The 24,765-nt window shown below is 44.7% G+C and overlaps 1 protein-coding gene across 2 annotated transcripts in view; it reads right to left on the reverse strand.

The window, feature by feature from the left end:
• Positions 1-236: 236 nt before the first annotated feature.
• The window catches only part of LOC106584474 (plexin-B2), a 202,571-nt gene continuing 178,042 nt past the window's right edge, over positions 237-24,765 (reverse strand). For both annotated transcript variants that reach the window (XM_014169842.2, XM_045705970.1), the window contains 18 exons: positions 19,936-20,145; positions 19,559-19,744; positions 19,112-19,248; positions 17,804-17,904; positions 17,340-17,569; positions 16,849-17,030; positions 9,640-9,706; positions 9,035-9,181; positions 8,124-8,280; positions 7,818-7,918; positions 6,711-6,795; positions 6,434-6,579; positions 5,845-6,005; positions 4,496-4,643; positions 4,124-4,188; positions 3,909-3,984; positions 3,339-3,413; positions 237-2,912 (listed from right to left, as the gene is read on the reverse strand). In XM_014169842.2, the coding sequence (XP_014025317.1) occupies positions 2,808-2,912; positions 3,339-3,413; positions 3,909-3,984; positions 4,124-4,188; positions 4,496-4,643; positions 5,845-6,005; positions 6,434-6,579; positions 6,711-6,795; positions 7,818-7,918; positions 8,124-8,280; positions 9,035-9,181; positions 9,640-9,706; positions 16,849-17,030; positions 17,340-17,569; positions 17,804-17,904; positions 19,112-19,248; positions 19,559-19,744; positions 19,936-20,145 (2,379 nt within the window). In that variant the 3' untranslated portion in view covers positions 237-2,807. The remainder of the gene's footprint in view (positions 2,913-3,338; positions 3,414-3,908; positions 3,985-4,123; positions 4,189-4,495; positions 4,644-5,844; positions 6,006-6,433; positions 6,580-6,710; positions 6,796-7,817; positions 7,919-8,123; positions 8,281-9,034; positions 9,182-9,639; positions 9,707-16,848; positions 17,031-17,339; positions 17,570-17,803; positions 17,905-19,111; positions 19,249-19,558; positions 19,745-19,935; positions 20,146-24,765) is intronic.

The following is a 24,765-nucleotide window of genomic DNA, read 5'->3' on the forward strand; positions in this document are numbered from 1 at the left end:
AATCACTGACAGTGTCACCAGCAAAGCACTCCCACACCATCACACCTCCTCCTCCATGCTTCACGGTGGGAACTACACATGTAGAGATCATCTGTTCACCTACTCTGTGTCTCACAAAAACACGTCAGTTGGAACCAAAAATCTCAAATCTGGACTCATCAGACCAAAGGACAGATTCCCACCGGTCTAATGTCCATTGCTTGTGTTTCTTGGGCCAAGCAAGTCTCTTCTTCTTATTGGTGTCCTTTAGTAGTGGTTTCTTTGCAGCAATTAGACCATGAAGGCCTGATTCATGCAGTCTCCTCTGAACAATTGATGTTGAGATGTGTCTGTTACTTGGACTCTGTGAAGCATTTATTTGGGCTGCAATTTCTGGGGCTGGTAACTGTAATGAACTCATCCTCTGCAGCAGAGGTAACTATGGGTCTTCCTTTCCTGTGGTCGGTCCTCATGAGAGCCAGTTTCATCATAGCACTTCATGGTTTTGCACTAGAAGGAACTTTCCAAGTTCTTGAAATGTTCCAGATTGACTGAACTTCATGTCTTAAAGTAATGATGGACTGTCATTTCTCTTTGCTTATTTGAGCTGTTCTTGCCATAATATGGACTTGGTATTTTACCAAATAGGTCTATCTTCACAACACAACTGATTGGCTCAAAGGAGAGAAATTCCACAAATGAACTTTTAACAATGCACAGCTGTTAATTTAAATGTTTAACACTTTTGTAGTTACTACATGATTCCATATATGTTATTTCATAGTTTTGATGTCTTCACTATTATTCTACAATGTAGAAAATAGTAAAAATAAAGAAAAACCCTGGAATGAGTAGGTGTGTCCAAACTTTTGACTGGCACTATACATAAATTAACCTGACTTGTGACACATCACACCAACGATGGCGCATGTTGTAAAAACCCATTATTAATTTAAAAGTGTACGATTAAAATTTAGTAGAAGCTTACAAAATGGGATATTAATAGTAATTTGGCATAGATTAAGGATCCACAAAACACTATGAACAACTTGTAACATCATGGTCATATTACTTAGTAAGTTAGCTACTATAATATATCTGCTGTCATATTATTTATATTTCCTTCTCAGTATATTTTCACTCAAGTACTAAAGTATTGCTGCTTCACTACTGTAGATGAAATGGTAAACAACAAATTCTATATTCTATAAAGTAAAACACATCAATCGGAGATTAATGATATCCCAATGTCTCGTGTCTAAAAAATTTTATGTTATTGCAGGATGTATGCTTGACTGGCTACAGAGTAAAATGTAATTCACCTGACTTAAAATGTAATTTAATGCTATTCAAAATATATTAAATGATTTGGGAGATATTTAGCTATAAAAAAATAAAACATAAACTGGAGGTCAAAACTAACTGAGGTTCCAGTGGAATATGTGAGAATGTACTCCAACAAGGGGAAACAGCTTTGTTATGGATCTTTGAGTGTGAGGGCGAATTGGCAACCAAACCCTGCTATCGAGCTATGAAGCATGTGAATCAAAATCAAAATACAATTAAAACTGATAATTTGGAAAATCACTAGTCGGCCTGTCACAAGTCAACCTGTCACAAGTCGGCCTGTCACTAGTCGGCCTGTCACTAGTCGGCCTGTCACTAGTCGGCCTGTCACAAGTCGGCCTGTCACTAGTCGGCCTGTCACTAGTCGGCCTGTCACTAGTCGGCCTGTCACAAGTCAACCTGTCACTAGTCGGCCTGTCACTAGTCGGCCTGTCACTAGTCGGCCTGTCACTAGTCGGCCTGTCACTAGTCGGCCTGTCACAAGTCGGCCTGTCACTAGTCGGCCTGTCACTAGTCGGCCTGTCACTAGTCGGCCTGTCACTAGTCGGCCTGTCACTAGTCGGCCTGTCACAAGTCAACCTGTCACTAGTCGGCCTGTCACTAGTCGGCCTGTCACTAGTCGGTCTGTCACTAGTCGGCCTGTCACAAGTCAACCTGTCAATAGTCAGTCAGTCACTAGTCGGCCTGTCACAAGTCAACCTGTCAATAGTCGGTCTGTCACTAGTCGGCCTGTCATTTCCAAGAAGAGCCTGTGTATAGTTAGCCTGACCGTTTGGTCTGTGTAGAGGAGCTCAGTGGGAGAACGGGCTCCTGTGTGTCAGTGACTAGTGGAGATTAACATAACAGATATGGCATCCACCCTCTGGCCTGACAGTGGGCATTCCGTTCACACACACGCACACGCACACACATCCACACCCACATCCACACACTGGCTATAGAAACACAATACACACCACAAGGCAGTCCATTTTAAAAGATCATTTCTCCTTATAAAGCTTTCCGCATAAAGACTGCACAATAAAAAAAATATAATACAATTCTTACAACTTTTCTAGACAGGATGAAATTGAACATCTGATTATCTCTTTGTGCCAAGCAGTGTTCAACGCAGGGGCTTATTTCCCGGGGCTGGCCCCCTGTTGCATTGTGGGAACAGCCAGAGTGAGTGTTAAGGACCAATTATTTCAGTTTGGCAAGTGGACTTAATTTAAGGCGTTCCTACAGTATGATGAGATGTGTAACCCATCATCATCTCTCTGTCTTTGCTTCATTGGTCCTATTCTGTTCCACTCTGCAGACTCTGATCTGTCCCACATTCTGTGCCTGCTGGGTTGAAGGTGTCAACATCAAGGCCTTGCGGGACCCCTTTCTCTGTTTCTTTCTCCTCCGCCAGGATAAATAAGCCCCTGTGGACACTGGTGGCACGGTACCATCTCCCTCCATCCCTCCCTCTCCGTCTCCCTGGCTCCTCCAGTGGGTTAGAGGTCTGTCACTTTGTTTTCAAGGGCGGCTGCTATCCGCTGAAGCCGCAGGGTGAGCTGTTTACTCTGGGCTGCCGGGTCCTCATCTAGGGACTGGATGATCTGTAGAGAGATGGGGAGAGAGGGAGGGGGGAGGGAGAGACAGAAAAAGATTGAGATAGGGGGAGAAGAGACAGAGAGGTAGAGAGAAAGAGGTAGAGAGAGCGGGAGACAGAGAGAGAGAGAGGGATACAGAGCGAGAGAGAGAGAGAGAGAGAGAGAGAGAGAGCACTGTCATTAGATCAGCAGTCAGGGCATACTGGACCACTGTTGGAACGACCACTCTAAGAAAAACAACCATTGCATGGCTTCAAGTACTAAGGGAGGAAGCTTAAAAAATCAATTCCCTGAGCAATTTGCCATTTGAAGTAAACTACCACAGAACTACTTTCAATTAAAAGTCCTTGTAATTGCGCTAACGATTAGAAAATATGACCCAGCAGTGCTGTGGGAGCACTTCTGCCTGGAATGTAAAGTGAATGGCCTCACCCCGTCGTAATATTTGCTGGCGTACTGGTAGAGCTGATGCAGAGCCACTTGTGTGTTGAGTTTGTCTGTATGAGTCTGGAGGACACAACATAGGATTCAGAGATTCTTACAGACAGGCTTGAGTCCCACAATCTTAGAGCAGAATGAACCAAGTCTATGACTAACTTTATAAAATGTTACCTTCACTAACATTTCAAATGGTGCACCACTAAGATAGATTAAGAGACCACTGCAAAATTATCAGTTTCTCTGGTTTTACTATTTATAGGTATGAGTTTGGGGAAAATGAACATTTTTGTGCAATTCTACAAATGACTGACAACATTTCTCCCAAATTCCAAATAAAAATATTGTCATTTAGAGCATTTATTTGCAGAAAATGACAACTGGTGAAAATAACTAAAAAGATGCAGTGTAACGGAAAAAGGTTGGGAACCACGGCTCTACATGGTACACTACTTTTGACCAGTGCTCTATGGGCCCTGGTCAAAAGTAGTGCACTACATAGGGAATAGGGTGCCAATTGGGATGCCGCCATAGATCGAGGGCAGAGAGAAAGGTTTTCCTTACCCGAGACACCTCTGCCAGATGAGTGTTCATGTCCTGGTCGCTGACTGATACCATCTGTCTGATGCCCTTGTAGTAACTAAACACAGACAGATAGAGATAAGATCATAATCACTATACATTACATATTGACAGGCCTCTGCCGACAATGTACCAGCATTGTAGGCAAGAATCAAAATACATTGATCAGGTCATTGGGAACTTCTGACGATACGTACTCATCGACCATCTTCTTGTAGGTGGAGATCTCCTTTGCATAGAGTAGTTTGTTACTTGGAGAGTCCTGGTAGAGATAGGAGAGAATAGACAATATGATAATTATAATACTGTTCTCTTATCTGTTACCTTACAGAGGTAAACAACTATCAATAGATTTTGACCTCCTCATCACCTGCCTCCTCCCGCTCCCTCTCCTCCTCCTTCGGCTCCCTCTTCCTCCCTGTCTCCTCCTCCTCCCTCCTCCTCCTCCCTTTCTCTTCATCCTCCCTATCTCCTCCTCCTTTCCTCCTCCCTTTCCTCTTCCTTCTGCTCCCTCCTCCTCCCTCTCTCTTCCTCCTCCTCCCCCCTCCTCCTCCTCCTCCTGGACTCACTCGGCTGAGTTTGTGCTCTGTCTTGGTGCAGGCGTCCATGAAGGTCTGAGCGATGACGGACAGCGAGGCATCCACCACCTCTGTCACGTGGACGTCGAAGGTGAAGTGAGGGTTCTTCAGGATGTTCACCCAGAACCTCAGAGGCAAGCTGGTGGAGGAGACAATAATTACTATCAGCTATCTATCTACTACAGTGTCAACACATCTGTCACACCAAATAATTCATTCATTTGTGATTGAATGTCATGTTTAGTATCACCAAGGTACTATTAGTGGTACATGTACAGCACTAGTAGTAGTTCTATTAGTGGTACATGTACAGCACTAGTTGTACTTCTATTAGTGGGACATGTCAGGTTGACAACTCCTGACGGTTGACTTTCATATTTTCACCATTCAGTGGAACACATGCATCGGGCATGCCAAACTCATGGCAAAACTTTCCACTTTCGAATACTCGGTAGCTTCAAAACATAAGTAAACTAATAAGTCCATACAAATCCTCCAATAAAAGGTTGGTCCTGAATATCAAACAAGTCTAAAATAGGTTCAGAGTACTTCTCTGATTAGTTTAAAAGCTGGGCTGATTGAGACAGACTAACATATTAATTCATATTGGCTTGCAACACCTCCCGGGAGATTGAGAAAACAACGGCAAAAAAAACACCAACAACAATGTGATATAATAGTACAATTAAATTAGCTGGGGACGTAATTACCATGTTTGTTTGTTGTTATGGTTGATACACACATTCATATTTAATCCAAGAGGCCTCGGTTGGTTTGATAAACAAAACAAGCCCATGCCGACTGACAGTGGTATAGCAAAATGAAATAGCTCATCCCCTTCCTCTCATTCTCACATCACCACGTCAATCACTGACATCTATATGCAACACGCTGTGTTGAATACTTGAGCTTTAACCAACTTGAAGTTAATTTATGTACTTAAATGCCAAGGGAGCACTCAGATTGAGAATACAGAGGGGATAGAAGTACTTTTATATTTGCATTCCGTATACTGATTACTTAGTCAGTGTGTTTCTTAGAGTGTCATCTCAGGATGTGGGTTTGGGTTTGTGTGTGTGTGTGTGTGTGTGTGTGTGTACTTACTTGCGTGTGCGTGTGTGCTTGCACATGTAGAAGTGTGTGTGGTTGTGTGATTGTGTGTGTGGTTGTGTGGTTGTGTGGTTGTGTGATTGTGTGTGTGTGTGGTTGTGTGTGTGTGTGTGTGTGTGTGTGTGTGTGTGTGTGTGTGTGTGTGTGTGTGTGTGTGTGTGTGTGTGTGTGTGTGTGTGTGTGTGTGTGTGTGTGTGTGTGTGTGTGTGTGTGTGTGTGTGTGTGTGTACCTGTTGGTCTTCCAGATGTGTACGGTCTCCTCATCCACATTGTCATGTTTGAGCGCCTGCTCGTCCAGGAAGTCAAAGAAGTACTTGATGGCGGGTGGCACCACCGACCCTGAACACAAAACGCTGCGGAAGAAGTCATCCACAAACTGTTGCAGGGTTCCCTGGAATAACAGACACACCAACAGAAACACAGTGTGAGGCAGGGCAGAGAGGTAGAGAGACGTCAAGTACCACAGACCTGCGACCCAGTCAATAACACACTATGAAGACTGAATCTATCACATATTAGCCCATAGCCATCCTCAAATAGATTTTCTTACAGAATGAATCTCAAAGATGAATTTCTTTACTGAATGAAATGTAAAGGCTCGCACACATCGCAGCAAATGTGGATCTAGCGTCTGTCTGCCGATCGTTCAGCGTGCTGTGTTTCAGGGACCAACAGCTGTAGACGTCTGAGTGCCAACATTTAGGCAAATTGGTTGCCAAATTACGGGCGGCACTTTGTTCAAATGTGCTAAGTACTCTCGTCCAGCAAACGCTGTTAGTGTGTCTGAGCCCTAACTATAGTAAAACGTGGCAGGCCCACCTTGACAGAGAGCAGTCGTGTGAGATAGATCTCAGTGATGGCTTTGGTCATGGACTTGTCCTTCATGCCCCTCTTGGACTTCATCTCATCCAGCTCATCAGGCCGAACCAGATGGAACACCTTGTCATCCTCCAACAGGGCGTTTCCTAGTGGAGAGAGGAGACAAATTAACTTTTCAGTAACACGTTTCTTAAAGCCTGCAGGTATAGGTTATAATGCATTGTGAGACTTGTCATACGCATAATGTCTTATTATCATTTCCATGGTGAAGACTTACTCTCCTCTTGGTTATCCTGGTTCTGGTCGTAGTTCTGTTGAGTGTGAAGAACCATGGACAGGACTAGAGTAGCATTGTCTCGCACCTGAACCCCACACAAACACACACACACACACACACACACACAGGTCATCTGATTGGCAACGGGTCTCAGGACCTAATTCAGAATCCATGCCATTGATTAGACAGTGCCATTGATTAGACAGTGCCATTGATTAGACAGTGCCATTGATTAGACAGTGCCATTGATTAGACAGTGGCATTGACACATTTCTTGGGGCCTTTATTCGGCATTGTCTGTGGCATTCTTTCATTATTGATCCCGTAAATTAAAGTGGGGTTTTAGGGTGGGGCTCTGTTGGAGCAGGGGGGTTGGGGTGGGGCTCTGTTGGAGCAGGGGGTTGGGTGGGGGTCTGTTGGAGCAGGGGGTTGGGGTTGGGGCTATGTTGAAGCAGGGGGGTTGGGGTGGGGCTCTGTTGGAGCAGGGGGGTTGGGGTGGGGCTATGTTGAAGCAGGGGGTTGGGGTGGGGCTCTGTTGGAGCAGGGGGGTTGGGGTGGGGCTCTGTTGAAGCAGGGGGGTTGGGTGGGGGTCTGTTGGAGCAGGGGGTTGGGGTGGGGCTCTGTTGAAGCAGGGGGTTGGGGTGGGGCTCTGTTGGAGCAGGGGGTTGGGGTGGGGCTATGTTGAAGCAGGGGGGTTGGGGTGGGGCTCTGTTGGAGCAGGGGGGTTGGGGTGGGGCTCTGTTGGAGCAGGGGGTTGGGGTGGGGCTCTGTTGGAGCAGGGGGGTTGGGGTGGGGCTCTGTTGAAGCAGGGGTTGGGATGGGGCTCTGTTGAAGCAGGGGGTTGGGATGGGGCTCTGTTGGAGCAGGGGGTTGGGGTGGGGCTCTGTTGGAGCAGGGGGTTGGGGTGGGGCTCTGTTGGAGCAGGGGGGTTGGGGTGGGGTTGATGCGGTAGGGGATCAGCCCTCTCTCTACCTGTTTGTCTGTATAATCTTTAAAGTGCTCAATAAAAAACATTGACCCAAAAATGATATTAAATTAGTAAAGAGCAGCATTAGGGCTTCTCTCTGTGACATCTAATAGATGAATCTGTGGAGGAACATCACTCACATTGTAGTGGGCCAGCGTGTTGATGCGCCTCCACCTGCCCTCCTTCTGGGACGTCAGGTCCAGGTCTGACAGGATCTGCCCTGTGGAACCAGGACGCCACTCTGTGGCATAGGCAACAACAGCAGCTCAGACCACCAGCCAACATGACTCACATACAAATTCACATCCACCACCACTTAATTTACTAGTAGATGGTGCCAATTGTTTCAGGCTTGCTGATGTTAATGTATTCAAATGCAGTATCTTCACAACACATGGTTTGGAATACTGACGATGTGTGTGTGTGTGAGTGTGTTCTCCTCTCACCCAGACTGACGCTGTCCACTTTGGGTCTCTGTGAGTAGGGCAGGTTCCTGTACACCGCCTCAATGATCTTCTCCTTCACCTGGGACACCGTGTCACAGTTCAACACCTTGACGGGCGTCACATCTGGCCCCTCCCCGTGCACCAGCACCTGCAGAGTCTGAGAGGAGGAACAGAGCCAACACCGTGAGGTCAGCCTGCTGAGGCAGCATTACAGCGGCAACTACTGTAGGCAAGTGGTACTCTTTGACACCTGACAGGTGCTGTCACCCCGTCCTGGGCTGACTATCGAGCAGCCACCGGCAGGGGACTCACTCCCCTCACTCTGACCAGGTGACACAGATCAGTCAATTCAGACTAAATCCAAACAACTGACCACTAGATAGGGAGACAATACATTATACAAAGGATTTACTTGTAATTGAAGACTGTGTAATTTTGTTTTGTCATTCTTCTTTAACAGAACCACAGGACATGAGCTATTGCAACTGTAAATGTGTATCATTTGATATTGTCCTTGGAAAATGAATTACCACAGGGTTTCTCTATATAGAGAGACTTAAAAGAAAATAGCTGAGATTTTATTATCTGGCATTAGCAAAATGATACAGTTAAACACTTCTGACTAAGGTAGACTATACGTATACAGTGAGTCAGAACTTGAATTGCGTCAGTGTAGGTAGGAACATTATAAAATGACAGAAAGGTATTGAATTGCTAGTGAAGGCGTAGCATAAAAAGATAAAAATGGTTCATGGAAGCGACACATAATTGAGATCAGGGCAGTCAGTGAAAAGTCTGTCTGAACAGACTCAGAAGAACTCAATAGCGCAATAGCAGCAGCTGTCAGCGCGGTGAGATGCCAGCGAGTTTGCGTGCTGGAGTAACCGTGGTAACGGGTTGGTGTAACTCACCAAGACGCAGTACTCCACATCGTCTCCAAGCAGGCCCGTATCGTTCAGGGTGTACTTGGCCTTCTTCACTCTGGCGTCTACTGGACCCTTCTCTGTCTGATGCTTGATGGCCCTGAACAGTTTGTACAGGGGTTCCCCTGCTGAGTCCTGACGACCACACACAGAGACAAAGTACAGTCAGAACCCTCTGGCACTCTACTTTGACCTTGGCCATGCTGTAGTTCAAATATATAGGCTATGAAATGTCAACAAAATATTGCTTCTCTTAACTCAGGTAGGCTCCTTGAACACATGCATGCACATACCCTTACGGAAAGATAACATGCATTGTTCCAAAAACACATGTTTTCATGGGATCACGTGATCTTATGTGAAGTTAATATGATAACGCGACAACTATGTAAAGCAACGTGATAACATGAAACTACATGTGAAAACGTGATCATGTAAAGTGTTCCAAAATCCCGTTTTCACATGATTTCACATGACATCGTGATTTTTCTGTAGTGGCACACATAAATGTGCCAAACGTCCTTTCAAATACGCTTTAACAATGTATGTGACATATCAAAAACATATTGAATCAAAGAGTGTCATATCATCACCTTGAGGAACTGGTAAAGACAGATGGACATCCAGTTACACAGCATCCTCTCCACCACTGTCTCTGACCTACAGAAGACAAAACACAGGAGTGACTGACACATCTCAACATACTGTCTCTGACCTACAGAAGACAAAACACAGGAGTGACTGACACATCTCAACATACTGTCTCTGACCTACAGAAGACAAAACACAGGAGTGACTGACATCTCAACATACTGTCTCAGGCCTACAGTTCAAATCTCACAATACTAATACAAAGCAAAATTTAGCATGAACTACTGTAGAACTCCTCTCCATTCACAGGGCCCATTGTTAGACATTAGCACATCCAACTAACAGTCATGTGAATGTGGATGTTAGCACAATGGACTAATCCACATAATGAGCTCCTCTATAGGGAATAATTACACACATTTTACTGTAGAACAGCCCATCGAACACTGCTGAGCACAATTGACAGTTCACATTACACAACCACTCAGTGGGAATAGACAACTGAGCTCTGTTCAGGAACCTGTCTCTAATGTGGACTGGAGATAGCCAACAATACCAGTCACTTTAAGAGTGGGAGACATTGAAAAGACACAGGTTAGTTAGAGTAATGGATTACAGGCAAAATCTGCACCGAGCTAAAGGCTAGAGCTGCCGCTTTCAAGGAGCAGGACACTAATCCGGATGCTTATAAGGAATCCCGTTATGCCCTCAGACGAACCATCAAACAGCCAAAGCGCCAATATAGGACTAAGATTGAATCCTACTATACCGGCTCCGAAGCTCGTCAGATGTGGCAGGGCTTGCAAACTATTACGATCTACAAAGGGAAACGCAACCACGAGCTGCCCAGTGACGCGAGCCTACCAGACGGGCTAAATACCTTTTATGCTCGCTTTGAGGCAAGCAACACTGAAGCATGCATGAGAGCACCAGCTGTTCTGGACGACTGTGTGATCACACTCTCCGTAGCCAATGTGAGCAAGATCTTTAAACAGGTCAACATTCACAAGGCCGTGGGGCCAGACGGATTACCAGGGCGTGTACTCAGAGCATGCGCAGACCAACTGGCAAGCACCTCCACTGACATGTTCAACCTCTCCCTGACCGAGTCTGTAATACCTACGGTGGGCTCCAAAATTACTGGCACCCCTGACTGGCAATGCACAAACAACACTTTAAAATATGAAAACAATATAATTATGGAGATAAACTCAAAATACCAACATGTGAGAAATACTGTACTTTATCAATGTTTCAATGGAACACACCAAAATCAATGAAATTGTTTTATACAAAATACATTTCACCAAAATCAAGGTTTCATAATTATTGGCACTCCACATTTAGTACTTAGTGCAACCACCACTGGCAAGGATAAAAGCATGTTTTTTCCCCTGTAACGTTTGACAAGGTTAAGGAACACGTTTGGAGGGATTTTGGACCATTCCTCTATGCAGATCCTTTCAAGATTCTTCACATTCTTGGGTTTGCGCTTATCAACTGCCCTCTTCAACTCAGCCCACAGGTTTTCGATTGGATTGAGGTCCGGCGACTGAGATGGCCATGGCAGAACATTGATTTTGTTGTCACAGAACCATTTCTGTGTGGATCTTGAGGTATGTTTTCGGTCATTGTCTTGTTGGAAAGTCCACATATGGCCAAGTCCCAGCATTCTGGCAGAGGCAACCAGATTGTCAGCCAAAATTGCCTGATACTTGGTGGAATTCATTATGCCATCAATCTTAACCAGTGCCTCTGGACCGTGGGTATGAGGTGCCTCTCCTTGTATGCATCTCTGTTTTGACGCCAAACATGCCAATGCTGTATCTGACCAAAATGTTCAATTTTGGTCTCATCTGACCAGAGCACCTTCTTCCAATCATAATTTAAATGACGTTTGGCAAACTCCAAGCGCTTGCGTCTGTGTCTTGGGGTCATTAAAGGCTTTGTTCTGGCAACCCTTCCAAAGAGCCTGTGGTTGTGGAGGTGGCGTCTGGTGGTGCTTTTTTAAACCTGGTGACCCCAAGACGCCACCAAGGCCTGCAATTCTTTCACAGTGATTCTTGGGGATTTTGTTGCTTCTCTCACAATCCTCCTCCCTATCCTGAAGGGCAAAATTTTTATACCCTAGTGAAAAAGGAAGTGATGTAATGGCTCAATATACCGTAATTTCCGGACTATTAAGCGCACCTGAATATAAGCCGCACCCACCAAAAAATATTATTTTGAACATAAATAAGGCGCACATGTCTATAAGCCGCAGGTGCCTACCGGTACATTGAAACAAATGAACTTTACACAGGCTTTAACGAAACACGGCTTGTAACAAAAATAAATAGGCTTTAACGAAGCACAGCTTGTAACAAAAATAAATAGGCTTTAACGAAACACGGCTTGTAACAAAAATAAATAGGCTTTAACGAAACACGGCTTGTAACAAAAACAAATAGGCTTTAACGAAACACGGCTTGTAACAAAAACAAATAGGCTTTAACGAAGCACGGCTTGTAACAAAAACAAATAGGCTTTAACGAAACACGGCTTGTAACAAAAATAAATAGGCTTTAACGAAACACGGCTTGTAACAAAAATAAATAGGCTTTAACGAAACACGGCTTGTAACAAAAAATAAAAAATTAGCAGTAAACAGTAGCCTACCAAGAAAGTCATTGGTCACTATCTTCCTCCTCCTGTGCACTGAAACAAACCATCTCCTTTGGTGTCGGAGTTGAATAGCCTCAGAATTGCTTCATCCGATATTGGATCGTTTTCATTGTCACTCTCGTCACTTTCATCCGGAGGCAAATCCCCCGCTGAGCCCTCTTCAACACGCAGCAGTCTAGCCTTTCGAAACCCGTTGATGATAGTGGATTTTTTGACAACGCTCCACGCTGTCAGGACCCACAAATTTGAAAGTGGGAAAAATCCATCTATTAGCCGCGTCATTGTTTAAGCCGCAAAGTTCAAAACGTGGGAAAAAAGTTGCGGCTTATAGTCCGGAATTTACGGTAGTTCCTTAACACTTAGATAAACTTAAATAAGTGGAATTTAATTCCTGGTTTAATTTTGGTAGATGTTATTTACAATAATATTTAAGGGTGCCATTAATTGTGAAACCTTGATTTGGAGGACAGAGATTTTTTATTAAATCAATGAATTATTTTGGTGGGTTCCATTGAAACATTAATAAAGTACAGTATTTTTCACGTTGGTATTTTGAGTTTATCTCTATAATTATATTGTTTATATTTTTTTAAGTATTGTATGTGCATTGCCAGTCAGGGGTGACAGTAATTTTGGAGCCCACTGTACATGTTTCAAGCAGACCACCATAGTCTATGTGCCCAAGAATGCCAAGGAAAAATGTCTAAAGGACAACTGCCCCATAGCACTCACGTCGGCAGCCATGAAGTGCTTTGAAAGGCTGGTCATGGCTCACATCAACACCATCATCCCGGAAACCCTAGACCCACTCCAATTTGCATACCATCCCAACAGATCCAAAGATGACGCAATCTCAATTGCACTCCACACTGCCCTTTCCCACCTGGAAAAAAGGAACACTTATGTGAGAATGCTGTTCATTGACTACAGCTCAGCTCATCACTAAGCTAAGGACCCTGGGACTAAACACCTCCCTCTGCAACTGGATCCTGGACTTCCTGACGGGCCGCCCCCAGGTGATAAGGGTAGGCAACAACAGATCTGCCACGCTAATCCTCAACACGGGGGCCCCTCAGGGGTGCATGCTTAGTCTCCTCCTGTACTCCCTGTTCACCCACGACTGTGTGGCCAAGCACTACTCCAACACCATCATTAAGTTTGCTGACGACACAACGTTGGTAGGCCTGATTACCGAAAATAATGAGACAGCGTATAAGGAGGAGGTCAGAGACCTGGCAGTGTGGTGCCAGGACAACAACCTCTCCCTCAACATGAGCAAGACAAAGGAGCTGATCGTGGACTACAAGAAAAGGAGGGCCGAACACATTCACATCGACGGGGCTGTAGTGGTTCAAGTTCCTTGGTGTCCACATCACCAACAAACTATCATGGTCCAAACACACCAACAAAGTTGTGAAGAGGGCACAACAACACCTATTCCCCCTCAGGAGACTAAAAAGGTTTGGCATGGATCCTCAGATCCTCAAAAAGTTCTACAGCTGCACCATCGAGAGCATCCTGACCAATTGCATCATCGCCTGGAATGGTAACTGCTCGGCATCTGACCGCAAGGCGCTACAGAGGATAGTGCGTACAGCACAGTACATCACCTCTATACTAGGTGGTGTCAGAGGAAGGCGCAAAAATTGTGAAAGACTCCAGTTATCCAAGTCATACTGTTCTCTCTGCTACCGCATGGCAAGTGGTACCGGAGCGCCAAGTCTTGGTCCAAAAGGCTCTTTAACAGCTTCTACCCCCAAGGCATAAGACTGCTGAACAATTAATCAAATGTCTACCCGGACTATGTGCATTGACCACCCCCCCTTTTTTTTTTACACTGCTGCTACTCGCTGTTTATTATCTATGCATAGCCACTTTACCCCTATATGTACACTACCAGTCAAAAGTTTTAGAGCACCTACTCTTTCAATGGTTTTTCGTAATTTTTACAATTTTCTACATTGTAGAATAATAGTGAAGCTATCAAAACTATTAAATAATACATATGGAATCATGTAGTAACCAAAAAAGTGTTAAACAAATCTAAATGTATTTTATATTTGAGATTCCTCAAATAGCCATGCTTTGCCTTGATGACAGCTTTGCACACTCTTGGTATTCTCTCAACCAGCTTCATGAGGTAGTCACCTGGAATGCATTTAATTTAACAGGTGTGACTTGTTAAAAGTTAATTTGTGGAATTTCTTTCCTTCTTAATGCGTTTGAGCCAATCGTTGTGTTGTGACAAGGTAGGGGGCGTATACAGAAGTTGGACCTATTTGGTAAAAGACCACATCCATATTTTGGCAAGAACAGCTCAAATAAGCAAAGAGAAATGACAGTCCATCATTACTTTAAGACATTAAGGTCAGTCAATCCAAAACGTTTCAAGAACTTTGAAAGTTTCTTCAAGTGCAGTCGCAAAAACAATCAAGCGCTATAATGAAACTGGCTATCATGAGGACCGCCACAGGAATTGAAGACCCAGAATTACCTCTGCTGCAGAGGATAAGTTCTTTAGTGTAACCAGCCTCAAAAATTGCAGCCCAAATAAATGCTTCACAGAGTTCAAGTAACAGACACATCTCAACATCAACTGTTCAGAGGAGACTGGATGAATCAGGCTTTCATGGTCGAATTGCTGCTAAGAAACTAAAGGACCCCAATAAGAAGAACAGACTTGCTTTGGCCAAGAAACACAAGAAATGGACATTAGACCAGTGGAAATTTGTCCTTTGGTCTGGAATCCAAATTGGAAATTTTTGGTTCCAACCGCTGTGTCTTTGTGAGATGCGGTGTGGGTGAACAGATGATCTCCCACCGTGAAGCATGGAGGAGGAGGTGTGATGGTGTGGGGGTGCTTTGCTTGTGACATTGTCTGTGATTTATTTCTAATTCAAGCAACACCTAATCAGCATGGCTACCACAGCATTCTGCAGCGATACGCCATCCCATCTGGTTTGGGCTTAGTGGGACTATCATTTGTTTTTCAACAGGACAATGACCCAACACACCTCTAGGCTATGTAAGGGCTATTTGACCAAGAAGGAGAGTGATGGAGTGCTGCATGGCCTTCATAATCTCCTGACCTCAACCAAATTGAGATGGTTTGGGATGAGTCGGACCGCAGAGTGAAGGAAAAGTAGCCAACAAGTGTTCAGCATATCTGGGAACTCCTTCAAGACTGTTGGAAAAGCATTCCTCATGAAGCTGGTTGAGAGAATGCCAAGAGTGTGCAAAGCTGTCAAGGCAAATGTTGGCTATTTGAAGAATCTCAAATATAAAATATGTTTTGATTTGTTTAACACTTTTTTGGTTACTACATGATTCCATATGTGTTATTTCATAGTTTTGATGTCTTCACTATTATTCTACAATGTAGAAAATAAAGAAAAACCCTTGAATGAGTAGGTGTTGTAAAAATGTTGACTGGTCGTGTACATATTACCTCAATTACCTCAACTAACCTGTACCCCCCCACACCCTGTATATAGCCTTGTTATTGTTATTTTATTGTGTTACTTTTTTAAAACTTTAGTTAATTTAGTAAATATTTTCTTAACTTTAATTTGTGGGCTTGTAAGTAAGCATTTCATGGTAAGGTCTACACCTGTTGTATACCTATCTTGATCTACGATAGGTAGAGCTACCAGAACTAAAACTAAGACAGGTAGAGCTACCAGAACTAAATCTAAGATGGGTAGAATGACCAGAACTAAATCTACAATCGGTAGAGCTACCTGAACTAAAATCTGCGATAGGTAGAGCTACCAGAACTAAATCTAAGATAAGTAGAGCTACCAGAACTAAATCTAAGATAGGTAGAATGACCATAACTAAATCTAAGATAGGTAGAGCTACCATAACTAAATCTAAGATAGGTAGAGCTACCAGAACTAAATCTAAGATAGGTAGAATGATCAGAACTAAATCTACAATCGTGAGAGTTACCTGAACTAAATCTACAATAGGTAGAGCTACCAGAACTAAATCTAAGATAAGTAGAGCTACCAGAACTAAATCTAAGATAAGTAGAGCTACCAGAACTAAATCTAAGATAGGTAGAGCTACCAGAACTAAATCTAAGATAGGTAGAATGACCAGAACTAAATCTACAATCGTTAGAGCTACCTGAACTAAATCTACGATAGGTAGAACTACCAGAACTAAATCTAAGATAAGTAGAATGACCAGAACTAAATCTACAATCGTTAGAGCTACCTGAACTAAATCTACAATAGGTAGAACTACCAGAACTAAATCTAAGATAGGTAGAATGAGCAGCACTAAATCTACAATCTTTAGAGCTACCTGAACTAAATCTAAGATAGGTAGAATGACCAGAACTAAATCTACAATCGTTAGAGCTACCTGAACTAAATCTATGATAGGTAGAGCTACCAGAACTAAATCTAAGATAGGTAGAATGACCAGAACTAAATCTACAATCGTTAGAGCTACCTGAACTAAATCACGATAGGTAGAACTACCAGAACTACTTTGAGGAATGGTAGCTCCTGTAAGGGACAGCGGTTGGTGGTCCCGACCTGCGCAGCATGAGTTTGGGGTTCTTGCTGTCGACGTAGTTCCCCATGAGTTCCAGCAGCAGGGTCCTCATGATGTCCGTGTAGTACTCCAGCTTCCCATGCAGAGCCACCGTCAGCAGGGATGCAAAGTACACCTTGGCCCGGGCGTTGAAGTCTGGACGTCCTTCCAAGGTCTTGATGAACTACACACACAGTGGAGTTTAACGGAATATGCAGTTAATGGTAATCCAGTTAACATAAACTGTGGATACATCTTTAACTGTAAATAATGGAAGGGAGATTGCAATAATCTGAAATAGCCATCTCTCCATGTCTCCTTTACTTCTTCTGCCCTATATGAAGGAATTGGACTGGTACAGGCATCAAACATATCCAACAGGTAATCAACACAGCTTTCACCTTTTCTCGGTTTAGATGAAGGAAAGGAGACAAAAGAGCCAGCCATAGATGCACCATTACAAACACAGTTAAGAAGTCTGAAGGGGCCTTACATTGATGAGGAAGGTCTTGGAGTTGAGCAGGTTAGAGAACTGGTTGAGGGCCTGGCCCACGATGGCCTTCCGTGCCTCAGGGATGTCCAGCTTGCCCGTGATCATCACATCGTTGGCCCCGTCCTTGGAGGGCAGGAAGAAGACGCGGTCCGTGTAGGTCTTATAGTCCAGGAAGGGGATTCGCCCTTCGCTCAGTTCGTTGGTATGGTCCTCCATCTCTATCATCAGGTCTGGGAAGGCAAAGGAGAAACATCTGATTACCTTGCACATGTTCTCATCCTGAGACTTTAAAGCAACACAAACATAAACTACAATATGCGTTACTTTAAATCATGTCTTGATGAAGATACATTGATGTATGGATGTGTAGATGAAGTACTTAATATGAGGTTTAATGAAGTGTAATGAAGACCCTTGGTGGCCTTAGACAGTTATGCTTGACAGCTGTGGTTATAATGTAGTACCTGTGAACTCTTTCTTGCAGCGGTCTCGTACACTCTCCTCCAAATTCTCCAGCTGGTGTTTCACCTTCTCATACTCTCTTTCAGCCTGCTGGCTCTTCCTCCTGTGCACACAACACAATCATTAACATGGGCAGAGCAATGAACAGAGACAAAAACCGACACCAACATGAACACTAACTCATGTAACATTGTACATTTTTGTGTATTGCGCACCATTCGGCTGGCTTGGATCCCTTGACACCAAATGAAGTTGTCACCCCCACATCCATGGAGAAAGGTGGTATGGTGTACTGTCCTGTATGTTGGTAATGGAGAAAGGTGGTATGGTGTAACTGTCCTGTATGTTGGTTATCTAGCCTAAAGGTGGAACTGTATGGTGTAAATGTCCTGTATGTTGGTCATGGAGAAAGGCGGTATGGTGTAACTGTTCAGTATTCTGGTTATCTAGCCTAAAGGTGGCATGGTGTAACTGTCCTGTATTCTGGTTATCTAGCCTTAAGGTGGCATGGTGTAACTGTCCTGTATTCTGGTTATCTAGCCTTAAGGTGGCATGGTGTAACTGTCCTGTATTCTGGTTATCTAGCCTTAAGGTGGCATGGTGTAACTGTCCTGTATTCTGGTTATCTAGCCTTAAGGTGGCATGGTGTAACTGTTCAGTATTCTGGTTATCTAGCCTTAAGGTGGCATGGTGTAACTGTCCTGTATTCTGGTTATCTAGCCTTAAGGTGGCATGGTGTAACTGTTCAGTATTCTGGTTATCTAGCCTTAAGGTGGCATGGTGTAACTGTTCAGTATTCTGGTTATCTAGCCTAAAGGTGGCATGGTGTAACTGTCCTGTATTCTGGTTATCTAGCCTTAAGGTGGCATGGTGTAACTGTCCTGTATTCTGGTTATCTAGCCTTAAGGTGGCATGGTGTAACTGTCCTGTATTCTGGTTATCTAGCCTTAAGGTGGCATGGTGTAACTGTCCTGTATTCTGGTTATCTAGCCTTAAGGTGGCATGGTGTAACTGTCCTGTATTCTGGTTATCTAGCCTTAAGGTGGCATGGTGTAACTGTCCTGTATTCTGGTTATCTAGCCTTAAGGTGGCATGGTGTAACTGTCCTGTATTCTGGTTATCTAGCCTTAAGGTGGTATGGTGTAACTGTCCTGTATTCCGGTTATCTAGCCTTAAGGTGGCATGGTGTAACTGTCCTGTATTCTGGTTATCTAGCCTTAAGGTGGCATGGTGTAACTGTCCTGTATTCTGGTTATCTAGCCTTAAGGTGGCATGGTGTAACTGTCCTGTATTCTGGTTATCTAGCCTACCTGTAGCAGTAGACGGAGACGAGGATGATGAGCAGCATGGGGATGATGACAGCAGGGATGATGATGAAGAGAGGAACCTCATTATTGCTCTCGTAGTGCACAGAGCCCACCACCCACTCGCCATTCCCAAACTTAATCTGGAACACACACAGGTAGCAGCAGGAGCGTTATTATTACCAAAACTGTAGATAGGAGAATGCCTTCAAACCAATAATGGCAACTGTTAACATTAAGTTGCCCTGACAGACATGTTACTCGGGATCTATTTTGGCAAGCAGATTTCAATAACTCATCTTTAGGAAACTGCAGATAAGTTAAAAGATAGCAAAGATAGATCCATGCATCTGTATGGTCCTTGTGTGTGTGTGTGTGTGTGTGTGTGTGTGTGTGTGTGTGTGTGTGTGTGTGTGTGTGTGTGTGTGTGTGTGTGTGTTTGTGTATTCTCACCAGCAGGTCCAATGGGTCGGAGCTGGTGTCTCTACGTCTGCGGTGGCGTTTGGAGCGGGCCTGGGGCTGGCTGGACGGGGGATCCAAGAACAGCTTGTCATCTTGGAGGGCGTTGACATAGCACGGGACATCCCCCACAAACGCCTGGGCCTCTTTGGCTGTCATGGCTTTTTCGAAACCTCGGCCCTGGAGGTGGAACATGGTAAGGAATTATTGGACGTACTGTAGGTAACAACATACTGTAACTATGAGTCAGGAGGAACCGGAAAAAACTCAAGGCCCTAGTTGTAGTTGTAGCCTGTAACTAGGTCAGGAACATTTCTGGGCCTAAACATAACATAGTACATTTATGGACCCTATCAGCCTCTAATACTCACAGTGACGACAATGATGGAGGTCTGGGTGATGATCTTCTTGGTGAGGGGGTCAAAGGCGGGGTCAGGGTGGTAGTTGAAGGGCTTGAGCTCCCTCCCCCAGTTGTCCAGCTGGATGAAGGTCCTGAACAAATGGGTCTCAGAGGACCGGTTGACGGCCGGGGTCAGGAACTGGATTACCGTGTTGTTCTTACTCAGAGCCTCCTGGAGGTACTGGGGGAGAAGGAGGGGAGGAGGAGAGGAGGAGGAGGTCTTTAATAAGTAAGCTTTATCATTCACCAATTTGTGGGTCCCTGTAAGTACATGGCCCCAAGTCCCTGCCACCTAGAGAGATAGAGACGAACAGAGCTGCCTAACCACATAATCCACTGGAACCTTAATTCCAGTTTAAATTTAGCCTCCAAATGAAATGAATAAAATCGCTGCTTTTCCTGCCAAAGGCATCAAGGGCAGGAGTCTCAATCTGCAAGTCCACTACAGCAGCTCTGGTGGCATTAAGTCCTCTCTGCAAGTGGACTATAGCAGCTCTGGTGGCATTAAGTCCTCTCTGCAAGACCACTACAGCAGCTCTGGGGACACTGTGTGACATTAAGTCCTCTTTACAAGGCCACTACAGCAGCTCTGGGGGCATTAAGTCCTCTCTGCAAGTGGACTACAGCAGCTCTGGGGACACTGTGACATTAAGTCCTCTTTACAAGGCCACTACAGCAGCTCTGGGGGCATTAAGTCCTCTCTGCAAGTGGACTACAGCAGCTCTGGGGACACTGTGTGACATTAAGCCCTCTCTGCAAGGCCACTACAGCAGCTCTGGGGGCATTAAGTCCTCTCTGCAAGGCCACTACAGCAGCTCTGGGGACACTGTGTGACATTAAGTCCTCTCTGCAAGGCCACTACAGCAGCTCTGGGGACACTGTGTGACATTAAGTCCCCTCTTCAAGGCCACTACAGCAGCTCTGGGGACACTGTGTGACATTAAGTCCTCTCTTCAAGGCCACTACAGCAGCTCTGGGTGCATTAAGTCCTCTCTGCAAGTGGACTACAGCAGCTCTGGGGGCATTAAGTCCTCTCTACAAGGCCACTACAGCAGCTCTGGGGACACTGTGTGACATTAAGTCCTCCCTGCAAGGCCACTACAGCAGCTCTGGGGACACTGTGTGACATTAACTCCTCTCTGCAAGGCCACCACAGCAGCTCTGGGTGCACTGTGTGACATGAAGTACTCTCTGCAAGTCCACTACAGCAGCTCTGGGTGCACTGTGTGACATTAAGTAAAACTGGATTGATTATTTCTGGATGAATCAGAGCTTTTTCTGCGTCAATCTTCCAGGTTAGTTATGAGGAGTCCATAACAGTCCATATGTGGTTGAGATAAAGGGATGGTTTAGGCTTTTAGGTTTAGGGCTGAGAGACAGCGACATAGACAGACAGACAGTGTATAGAGCCCGAGAGAGAGAAACCGTATATTTTGGGGGGAAAGGTCTGATGTTATTGAGTTGGCAGCACAGTATGTCACAGCTTCCCAAATGCTAAGGAAGGAAACATATTATTAGTATTTTCTCCCTGTATTATAAGTAACAGACAATATAAGTGCACCAGTCATTATATTTATTTGTTATATACTGCTCAAAAAAATAAAGGGAACACTTAAACAACACATCCTAGATCTGAATGAAAGAAATAATCTTATTAAATATTTTTTTCTTTACATAGTTGAATGTGCTGACAACAAAATCACACAAAAAGAATCAATGGAAATCCAATGTATCAACCCATGGAGGCCTGGATTTGGAGTCACACTCAAAATTAAAGTGGAAAACCACACTACAGGCTGATCCAACTTTGATGTAATGTCCTTAAAACAAGTCAAAATGAGGCTCAGTAGTGTGTGTGGCCTCCATGTGCCTGTATGACCTCCCTACAACGCCTGGGCATGCTCCTGATGAGGTGGTGGATGGTCTCCTGAGGGATCTCCTCCCAGACCTGGATTAAAGCATCCGCCAACTCCTGGACAGTCTGTGGTGCAGCGTGGCGTTGGTGGATGGAGCGAGACATGATGTCCCAGATGTGCTCAATTGGATTCAGGTCTGGGGAATGGCGGGCCAGTCCATAGCATCAATGCCTTCCTCTTGCAGGAACTGCTGACACACTCCAGCCACATGAGGTCTAGCATTGTCTTGCATTAGGAGGAACCCAGGGCCAACCGCACCAGCATATGGTCTCACAAGGGGTCTGAGGATCTCATCTCGGTACCTAATGGCAGTCAGGCTACCTCTGGCGAGCACATGGAGGGCTGTGCAGCCCCCCAAAGAAATGCCACCCCACACCATGACTGACCCACCGCCAAACCGGTCATGCTGGAGGATGTTGCAGGCAGCAGAACGTTCTCCACGGCGTCTCCAGACTCTGTCACATCTGTCACGTGCTCAGTGTGAACCTGCTTTCATCTGTGAAGAGCACAGGGCACCAGTGGCGAATTTGCCAATCTTGGTGTTCTCTGGTAAATGCCAAACGTCCTGCACGGTGTTGGGCTGTAAGCACAACCCCCACCTGTGGACGTCGGGCCCTCATACCACCCTCATGGAGTCTGTTTCTGACCGTTTGAGCAGACACATGCACATTTGTGGCCTGCTGGAGGTCATTTTGCAGGGCTCTGGCAGTGCTTCTCCTGCTCCTCCTTGCACAAAGGCGGAGGTAGCGGTCCTGCTGCTGGGTTGTTGCCCTCCTACGGCCTCCTCCACGTCTCCTGATGTACTGGCCTGTCTCCTGGTAGCGCCTCCATGCTCTGGACACTACGCTGACAGACACAGCAAACCTTCTTGCCACAGCTCGCATTGATGTGCCATCCTGGATGAGCTGCACTACCTGAGCCACTTGTGTGGGTTGTAGACTCCGTCTCATGCTACCACTAGAGTGAAAGCACCGCCAGCATTCAAAAGTGACCAAAACATCAGCCAGGAAGCATAGGGACTGAGAAGTGGTCTGTGGTCCCCACCTGCAGAACCACTCCTTTATTGGGGGTGTCTTCCTAATTGGCTATAATTTCCACCTGTTGTCTGTTCCATTTGCACAACAGCATGTGAAATGTATTGTCAATCAGTGTTGCTTCCTAAGTGGACAGTTTGATTTCACAGAAGTGTGATTGACTTGGAGTTACATTGTGTTGTTTAAGTGTTCCCTTTATTTTTTTGAGCAGTGTATATTTATTTTTCAGTAGTTTTATATCTACTATTCTTATTGTTGTCACTGTTGTTTTCATACTTTGTATGCAGTGCATTCGGGAAAAGTATTCAGACCCCTTGACTTTTTCTACATTTTGTTATGTTACAGCCTTATTCTAAAATGTATTACATTTTTTTTTAAATATTCATCCATCTACACACAATACCCCATAATGACAAAGTGAAAAACAGGTTTTTAGATTTAAAAAAAATTCATTAAAAATAAAAAACGGAAATAAGGAAGTATTATATTTGCTATGAGACTTGAAATTGAGCTCAGGTGCATCCTGTTTCCATTGATCATCCTTGAGATGTTTCTACAACTTGATTGGAGTCCACCTGTGTTAAATTCAATTCAATTCAATTGGATATGATTTGGAAAGGCACGCACCTAACTATATTAGGTCCCACAGTTAACAGGGAATTAACAGGGAATTGTCCATAGAGCTCCGAGACAGGATTGTGTCGAGGCACAGATCTGGGGAAGGGTAAAAAAAAAATTCTGCAGCATTGAAGGTCCCCAAGAACACCGTGGCCTCCATCATTCTTAAATGGAAGAAGTTTGGAACCACCAAGACTCTTCCTAGAGCTGGCCGCCCGGCCAAACTGAGCAATCGGGGGAGAAGGGCCTTGGTCAGGGAGGTGTCCAAAAACCCGATGGTCACTCTGACAGAGCTCCAGAGTTCCTCTGTGGAGATGGGAGAACCTTTCAGAAGGAAACTCTCTCTGCAGCATTCCACCAATCATGCCTTTATGGTAGAGTGGCCAGACGGAAGCCGACCCTCAGTAAAATGCACATGACAGCCCGCTTAGAGTTTGCCAAAAGGCACCTAAAGGACTCTCAGACTATGAGAAACAAGATTCTCTGGTCTGATGAAATCGAGATTGAACTATTTGGCCTGAATGCTAAGCGTCCCGTCTGGAGAAAACCTGGCACCATCCTACGGTGAAACATGGTGGTAGCAGCATCATGCTGTAAGGATGTTTTTCAGCGACAGGAACTGTGAGACTTGTCAGGATCGAGGTAAAGATGAACAGAGCAAAGTACAGAGATCCTTGATGAAAACCTGCTCCAGAGTGCTCAGGAACTCAGACTGGGGTAAAGGTTCACCTTCCAACAGGACAACGACCCTAAGCACACAGCCAAGACAACGCAGGAGGGGCTTCGGGACAAGTCTCTGAATGTCCTTGAGGGGCCCGCCAGAGCCCAGACTTGATCCCAATCGAACATCTCTGGAGAGACCTGAAAATAGCTGTGCAGCGATGCTCCCCATCCAACCTTTTATTTTTTATTTCACCTTTATTTAACCAGGTAGGCAAGTTGAGAACAAGTTCTCATTTACAATTGCGACCTGGCCAAGATAAAGCAAAGCAGTTCGACACATACAACAACACAGAGTTACACATGGAGTAAAACAAACATACAGTCAATAATACAGTAGAAAAATAAGTCTATATACAATGTGAGCAAATGAGGTGAGATAAGGGAGGTAAAGGCAAAAAAGGCCATGGTGGCAAAGTAAATACAATATAGCAAGTAAAACACTGGAATGGTAGATTTGTAGTGGAAGAAAATGCAAAGTATAAATAGAAATAATGGGGTGCAAAGGAACTA

Source organism: Salmo salar, chromosome ssa23 (assembly GCF_905237065.1).
Source record: "Salmo salar chromosome ssa23, Ssal_v3.1, whole genome shotgun sequence".
Lineage (NCBI taxonomy): Eukaryota > Metazoa > Chordata > Actinopteri > Salmoniformes > Salmonidae > Salmo > Salmo salar.